The 8,104-nt window shown below is 37.4% G+C and overlaps 2 protein-coding genes across 2 annotated transcripts; one reads left to right on the top strand and one right to left on the bottom strand.

The window, feature by feature from the left end:
* The first annotated feature begins 2,274 nt into the window (after window positions 1-2,274).
* LOC146703545 (interferon a3-like) lies at window positions 2,275-4,203 on the top strand. Its single transcript, XM_085467180.1, has 5 exons — window positions 2,275-2,427; window positions 2,529-2,612; window positions 3,625-3,768; window positions 3,910-3,999; window positions 4,105-4,203. The coding sequence occupies exons 1-5, from the start codon at window positions 2,275-2,277 to the stop codon at window positions 4,201-4,203; spliced, it is 570 nt and encodes a 189-aa protein (XP_085323306.1).
* Window positions 4,204-6,305: 2,102 nt separating this feature from the next.
* Window positions 6,306-7,343, bottom strand: LOC146703544 (interferon a3-like). The gene is made up of 5 exons (XM_085466797.1): window positions 7,212-7,343; window positions 7,026-7,109; window positions 6,733-6,882; window positions 6,551-6,634; window positions 6,306-6,440 (listed from the first exon to the last, which is right to left on the bottom strand). The coding sequence occupies exons 1-5, from the start codon at window positions 7,341-7,343 to the stop codon at window positions 6,342-6,344; spliced, it is 549 nt and encodes a 182-aa protein (XP_085322923.1). The 3' UTR covers window positions 6,306-6,341.
* Window positions 7,344-8,104: the final 761 nt, after the last annotated feature.

Here is an 8,104-nt window from a genome sequence, read left to right as displayed (position 1 = left end):
GAAAACGAAGTGCATCATGGGAACTCAGACTAGTGATGCGTTCAGGCTCCATCACAAATGCTGTGAAACTGAGCTTGTTCTCATGGATTCTCTTCTTGTCGATCTTTTTCTTCTTCGTGAGCTTCTTTATGATTTTCTTGATCTTCTTCTCATTCTCATCCTCTTCAAGGACACAGTGGATCATCTATCTCACCCTATCTTAAGCATCCTCTTCTGACACACCAACCAAGCATGTTCTTCTTCGCTACACCCAAGAACGTCCTCCGTGGTCTTCCCTTTTTCCACGGAGCTCCATCTTAAACATCCTCTGCCCAGTATATGCAGTATCTCTTGTCCAAACCATCTCAGCCTTACCTCTCTAACTTTATCTCTAATGTACTTGATCTGAGCTTTGTCTCTGACATGCTCATTTCCAGTCTGATTATTTGCACAGAAAACCTTAACATCTCCAGCTCAATTTCCTGTCTTTTTGTCGATGTCACCACCTCCAAACCATAAATCATAGCAGGTCTCTTTCCTGTCTTGTAAACCTTCCCTCATGGCTCGTACCTCTAGGTCCTTTTCCACCTGCTACCTACTCTCACTGCAGATGACCTTGCGATCTGCATCTGCGAGCATCACAGCCAATGGAAACTCTTGCCTGAACTTATTCCTCAGTCTACATGACAAAAACAAAACAAACAAACAAAAAACATAATTTATTGACATTATTTGTGTCACTTGCATGCCTACCCTGCCACTGACATTAAAATTATTCTTCATGAATTGTAAAAGTGACCTCCTATGTTATTTAATCTGACTTAGAAGTGACAAATTATAGCTATTAGCTTTATGACTTTTACATTAAAACAAAAAACAAAAGACAAAAATGGCTATTTTGCCCTTCTGGATGATAAAATGGTTTATCACCCAGAAGATAAACCATTCTATCATGGTATTTGTAAAGGGTTAAACCCAAATAGCTTAATAACATGAAAATAACAAAAATACACGAAAGTAAAAAGCTCAATTAAATAGAAAAAAGTAAATAGAATAAAATTGTTTTATCTGTTATGTATGCTTTTAGCTTATTTATATAAGGATTTATGTGGCAGGAGTTACATAGAGCGTGTTTGCATTTCACCATCTAAACGAGCTCCAACTCAAGTTGATTTCCAATCCTCTGGCGGGATTTCATTTTTACTGTCGACATATTTTTTGTGTCTTATGGTTTCCGGGTTATTTTTTTTATTTAAGACAACACATTAAAAACGAACAAAATCAACATGCAGAAAGTAGGTTAACTACTAACCTTAACTAAAGGTAAACAGAAGCGGTAATAAAAACAAAACAAACAAAAAAACAAACCTAAAGTAGAAGCTGTAGTTTACGAGTAACACTTAAAGACGACATAGTGGTTCCATTGTTGTTGACACCACAGACTTTCTGTTCTCCGTTCTCAGCTCCTGCTCTGCTAAAGACTTTTCATAACACACTCTGCAACTTATAAACTACTCCACCGCATAGCCTCACCACCGAAACAATATATTTCCAGTATAGTTGGCTTTTTATTGGTTTCAGAAACTCAAAAAACATAAACTTCAATCACTCTATACTCCTTTCTTATCCTCTGTAATCGTAGCATACTTGAAAATGAAAGCAAACGTGCGTACGGAAGTTTCGTACTTTCATTTTCCTTTGTGTCTACAGTCAAGACACAGCACTGATGTGTGTGTGTCTACAGACACAACACTGATGTGTGTGTGTCTACAGACACAACACTGATGTGTGTGTGTCTACAGACACAACACTGATGTGTGTGTGTCTACAGACACAACACTGATGTGTGTGTGTCCAAACTGGATTTTAACTGGCTGTTTGATCTTTTTTTTTTTTTTACTTTTTTTTTTTTAAAATTACCTACCTTAATGTCTTGCAAACTGCCAAAAAGGTAAAGACTCCCTCAAAAACATTGCTGTAAATCTCCGCTCTTCAATTTTCCAAGATTAAAATCAAGAAGTAAAAACAGATTTCGGAAAAATAAACTTTTTCTTGACGGTAATTAAATTACATTTAAATCAACTGAACTAATTAAACGACTATGACGATGACATAAATCTGCCATGTTTTTACTTTTGAGACGTGTGCCTGTGAGGATTTTCCAGCTGATTGGAAAGTGAAATAGGTGTGTCCTTGGGCTCTGCTATAAATGAAGCGCTGGAGGTTTGCTCCATCAGAACACCAGGACACATGAGCGTTTGCTTCACATAAATGAAATTTCTACATTTTTCAAAAATGATCAGCAGGATTTTCTTCGCTAGCCTGTTTCTCGGGATGTACAGTACGGGCTCCTCGTTAAGTTGCAAATGGATTGTAAAAGATCCAGGCGACAAAATGTGTCAATTCAGTCTGCACAACAAACAAGCTTTAGGTCTACTTGATATGATGGTGAGTGCACTTCTTTGCATAATGTTTAACATGGTATTGATTTAAATAGTTTGATTAGTTCCATGGATATGATGTGTGTGCGTGTTTTGTGTGTGATGCAGATTACTAACACCACTAAGGTTGCTGAAATTGAGCACAACGTGGCTTTCCCTAATCGACTGTATCGCAAGACGTCCAAAGCAACAGTAAGTCACCCCCAACTTTTTACATAAAGTTGTTTCTTTTTTTAATGGAAGAATGGAAAGTGTCAGGATGGCAAATCTACAAAAGTTTGTCTTTACCTATATATAGACTGTTCGGCTATTAAAGGGTCGTAAGGATTCTCTCCCACAGAGCCAAGGGAGTTGTCTCTTATCACGACTCTGTCATAACTGTGCATAATTCAAGGACGAAATACAAAGAACTCATTTTCAACCATTTATTCCTGTGCAATCTAAGATATATCTGGGAAAATTTTCATTGCTGTGTGAATTCTTGTTCTTTGACTTTCTAAGCCGTCCATCTTCAAGTGTCACAGAAGTATTCCTATAGTAATTATTTCTTCTTCTTCTTCTTTGTCAATGGAAAATTGTACTTAGTAGTCAGTATAATCTTTTAATGATATAAGTTTGCATATGGTAGAATGCTGCATGTAATTATTTGTGTGTAGAAGTATATAGTTGGTGGCATATTGAAAGAATGTCTCATCCTAGGAGGTCTGTAACATTCTAGGGTATTCACCCCCACATCCTAGGAGCATGAGAGAGGTCGTACCTTGTCTTATTGTTTTACGGTAGGATTAACGTAGCTATGTCAGTTTTAGTTTAAGTGCTTCTTTACATATAGATGAACTGTTGGATTTTCCAGACCAGCAGGTTAAGGGAAGTTGTTTATGGGGCCACACTCTGACCACACACACACACACACACACACACACACACACACACACACACACACACACACACACACACACACACACACACACACACACACACCTCCACATTGCAATGTAAGGAACAAACGCTCACTGAAGTATAAATAAAGACCGGGGCAGTTTCTCAGCGCGAGTCTCAGTTTCTGGAGACTGCCCTTGCTAGCAAGAAGTTCTGTGTGTTTCTCTTCTCTGAGTCTTTACTGAAGAAGTGTTTTAGAATATATTTCTTAACATTCTTCTTCTTCTTCTTCTTCTTCTTCTTCTTCTTCTTCTTCTTCTTCGAGGATAAACTGGCTTTCATAGTTCAGATTCTGGAGAAGCTGTTTGCCCTGTTTGAGGAGAATCACAGCTCTGCCTCATGGGAGGAGAACACAGTGGAGAACTTTCTCAATATTGTCAACAAACAGGCTGAAGAGCTTCGCTCCTGTGTAAGCTCACTTTCATTTGTTTTTGTAATTTTACAATGAATTCAGTCTCTCTTGTGTAAAAGACCTGACAACTGTGAATAAGTTAAAGTGGTGAATGATTTATTTAAATATATTTTGTTTTATTTCTCTTGATTTATTTAGATTGGAAGCCACAGTTACACGACACAGAAGGTGCAACGGCGGACAGAAATTCATTTCAAGCGACTCTTAAATAAAATCCTAAAGAAAAATGTAAGCCTGCATTATTTTTTTTTACTGAGCCTGTATTTAGTATTTAGCTATGACAGATTTTACACCGCTGGTATTTTAATAATGATAATATTGTTTTGTTTGTAGGGTTACAGTGCTGAAGCCTGGGAGACGATCAGGAACATAACAAAAGATCATCTGAGGCAATGCGGATTCCTGGTTAACTCTCTGGGAAATGCCCACTAAAACTTATCTCTTGGATAAATTTTTTTTAAAATATGTTAGTTAATTTATTTTTTAAATTATATCTTAGTTGGTTTCATTTATTTATTGTATTTATGATATTTGCACTATTTTTAATATTTATATATTATTTATTTATTTATTTATTTTGTAATTTTTATTAAAATAAACTATTTCATATTATTCTACATGTCAAAGTCAATAAATATTTTCTTATCACACAGATTGAAATATGTTGACTTTTCTGTTCCTGAAATATCAAGAATAATGGTTATGCACTTATTTTTAATGAGTGCAATCAAACATTAGACACATTGTCCAGATTTATATAGAAAGATTGTTTTGATTCTTCACAAAAGCTCTTATAACATAGAAAGTAGAAGTACTGATACCTCATGTGGAGTGAGTATGAGCACCAAGACCACTTTAGAGACTTTCTTTGGTTTGGTTTCTTTTGGTTTATAAAGTATGACGAGTAAACTGAGAGCTTTGCCTTTACACTCAGCTCTCTCTTCACCCTGATGGACCAGTACAGCAGCCGCAGCACTGATCTGTCTGTCAATGTCCTTCCCCCTTCTCCCATCACTCGTGAACAGGACCCCAAGATACTTAAACTCCTCCACTTGGGGCAGGAACTCATCCCTGATCACGAGTGGACAGTCCACCCTTTTCTGGCTGAGCACCATGGCCTTAGATTTGGAGGTGCTATTCTCATTCACTTCATTACATTTGGCTGTGCAGCATTCCAGTGCGAGCTGGAGGGCATCAGCCGATGAAGGCAATATTGAGAGCATCCTGAGTGGCTGCATCACTGTCTGGTTTGGGAGCTGTGCCATATCAGACCGCAAGACCCTACAGCGGATAGTGGGAACAGCAGAGAAGATCATCGGGGTCTCTCTACCCTCTATTGAGGACATCTACACCACACGCTGCATTCGCAAAGCCACCAGCATTGTGGCTGATCGGACACACCCCTCTCACACACTCTTTACACTCCTGCCATCTGGAAAAAGGTACCGAAGCATTCGGGCACGCACATCCAGACTGTGCAACAGCTTTTTTCCACAAGCCATCCGTCTCCTCAGCAAAAAGGGACTGACTGATAAACACGCACACACACACATACACTAACATTATCACTCAGCTTAACTCAAATACCTCAAAACATTGAGACTGGACTGACTAACCAACACAAGCGCAAACACACTGACCTACACCACCAACCCATCGCACACACCAACCTGTAAATGCTCTTTTGCACAATATTATTACTAGATATATTATGTATTTTTTTTTTTTTTTTGCACTAACTTGTCTTGTAGCACCTTGGTTCCTGGAGGAACGTTGTTTCGCCTCACTGTGTATTTTTAAACTGTATATGGTTGAAGTGACAATAAAGTTGAACTTGAACTTGAACTTGAACAACATCATATACGAAATGCAGAGCTGAGATTCAGAGAACACCTAAGTAAAAGCTTTCTGCCACAGATACAAGAGGACTTGTTTTGCAGCCATAAGACGTGAACAACTTGTAGTCCCTGAGGAGACCATGAACTCCTCTCTATGTCAAAATATTCCAAATGTGAGGCCATCAGTTAAAATTTGGCCCAAACTGGATCAATGTAAAACAGAAAGGCTGGAAAAACATTATCCACGTTTTTGTTTATTTCATCATGAAATAACTGTCTTAATCGTGTCAATTTATTGATTAAGTGACAGAAGAGTTACATCTTATATTATGGGCTTTCCTTTTAACCCATTAAAGAACACTTTCATTCCACTTTCGTGAACTTCCAAGCACTGTGGAGTTTTGTTTTTCATTTTTTAGTTTAATTGCAATCGAAATCTGGTTAAAGGAACTTACAAGTTCACCATTTTGATATTAAAAAGTAATATAAACAATAAATTCACTTTGTAAGAAGATAGATTCTTTTATTTGGTAAAATATATTTTACAAAATGTTCATTTTGCTCATTATAAAGATAAAAAATATTCCTAAATCTTCATCAGCACAGAAAAACAATCAAAACAAAACAAAAATAAATATACAAACAACCAAGTGAATAAATAAATAAATAAAATAAATAGACAAGCAATTAAATTAACACAGCCGTCATTACAGACATGACAAGAGACAGGTTTTATTGGGCCGTGTGCAGAGATGAAGCCAGCTGTTCTGCTCTCATTAGATGGGCTTTGGTTTCTTTCCTGATCACCTCCCAGGCTTCAGCACTGTGACCCTACAGAAATACCAATATTAATATTCTTATTGTTATTGAAACAAGTTATTATATCTATTTATCTTAAGGATGATCTAAACCCCAAATTAATGAGAATGATGTGATCTTACCATTTCCTTTAGGATATGATGTGAGAGTCTCTTAAAGTACATGCGCAGCTTTGTGGTTTTCTTCTTGTGACTGTGGCTCCCAATCTAATTTAATTACAAGCAAAATGACAATTAAGAATATGTCATGTCATGTAAAGTATCATATTCGAATGTAATAAAAACCTAACTGAAAGTGAACTTACACAGGAGTGAAGCTCTTCAGCCTGTTTGTTGACAATATTGAGCAAGTTCCTCACTGTGCTGTCCTCCCATGATGCAGAGCTGTGATCCTCCTCAAACAGGGCAGCCACCTCCTCCAGAATCTGAACTGTGAAAGCCAGTTTATCCTCAGCCTGGAAGAAGAAGAAGATCAAATACAGACCACTTTAGAAATGCTTCAATAATAATAAGAGTGGATTTAAAAGACAAAATTAATCTGTCCTAAGGGAAAATTATGTTTTTTTCTATAAATAGGCAAAAGCTGAGGTTCACTTACTGATGATTTGGACACCTGGTGGTACAGGTGATTAGGGAAGGCCACAGTGACCTCCACTTCAGTGGTGTTACTGGCGTTTTTAGCCTGCAACACATTGAATGTTTTAGTCATCAGATGCTCAAGTGAAATAATTCTAAAACTATTTAAATAACGAATCAACTAATATTAAAACATTAAAACACTCACCATGGTATCAAGCAGATTCAGAGTTTCTTCGTTGTGCTGTCTGAATTTATGATCCATCCATCTGCAGCTTAGCGAGGAGCTTTCAGTGGACAGAGTGAGAAACAGGCAAGCAAAGAGAATCCTGTTCATCATTTTTTAAAGGTATAAACTTCCTTTGTATGAAGCAAACTCGGATGTCTCCCGGTGTTCTGATGGAGCAGACCTGCAGCGCCGCATTTATAGCAGAGCGAAAATATTTCATTTTCTATATACCTGGGAAACCCGCAGGTACAACAAGCTGTAATGTCGTACACGTGGGATTTAAATTTCCGTCTATAAAAAAAATATCCCACACTTAACAATATATCTTAAAGAAGATAAGATATCATGATGTATGAGGGTTTGACCTCATTATGAGGATTCGTGGACATACACATCCATTTGAACACCTAAGAAACATGACGACAAACTCAACTCACGACTGATGATTTCATTTGTAACCAAATCGTGTATAGGCTTACGTTTTGATACTAAACAGGTAACGTGTTACAGGGATATTAATGCTGCTTTGAGGACATTTTCATCTATTATTGTCAAGAAACGGGCATGTGGCAGGCAGACGGTGGACCCACATGCATGAACAGGTGATGAAACAAAAGTGATCAGATCACAGGTCAGATATATGTTAACGATAACGTCATTGCAAGTACTACATGTGCTGGATTGCTTTTCTTGTTTGTTTGTTTTGTTTTGCTGAGGGGGGCTTTTTTCAGTTATTATTATTTCAGACTCATTCAGAATCGGAGCAGATAAATACTCCTGGTTTGACCTCCACTACCGGTTACATGAGGTTAACACAAATACATCACAACTGATTTACAAGTACAGCAGAAGTGCAAGCTGTTTAATAATGA

Source organism: Copadichromis virginalis, linkage group LG8 (genome assembly GCF_057382275.1).
Source record: "Copadichromis virginalis isolate Kocher_CV1m ecotype Utaka linkage group LG8, C_Virginalis_male_GT1.1, whole genome shotgun sequence".
Lineage (NCBI taxonomy): Eukaryota > Metazoa > Chordata > Actinopteri > Cichliformes > Cichlidae > Copadichromis > Copadichromis virginalis.
This window is presented reverse-complemented; position numbering and strand designations above follow the sequence as displayed.

Excerpts from the sequence above, each read along its gene's own strand:
- LOC146703545 (XM_085467180.1), top strand. The coding sequence starts at position 2,275 with ATGATCAGCAGGATTTTCTTCGCTAGCCTGTTTCTCGGGATGTACAGT. Across the intron at positions 2,428-2,528 it reads TAGGTCTACTTGATATGATG|ATTACTAACACCACTAAGGT; the intron begins GTGAGTGCACTT and ends TGTGTGATGCAG. Across the intron at positions 3,769-3,909 it reads CTGAAGAGCTTCGCTCCTGT|ATTGGAAGCCACAGTTACAC; the intron begins GTAAGCTCACTT and ends TGATTTATTTAG.
- LOC146703544 (XM_085466797.1), bottom strand. The coding sequence starts at position 7,343 with ATGATGAACAGGATTCTCTTTGCTTGCCTGTTTCTCACTCTGTCCACT. Across the intron at positions 7,110-7,211 it reads TGAATCTGCTTGATACCATG|GCTAAAAACGCCAGTAACAC; the intron begins GTGAGTGTTTTA and ends AATGTGTTGCAG. Across the intron at positions 6,441-6,550 it reads ATCATATCCTAAAGGAAATG|GGTCACAGTGCTGAAGCCTG; the intron begins GTAAGATCACAT and ends GTATTTCTGTAG.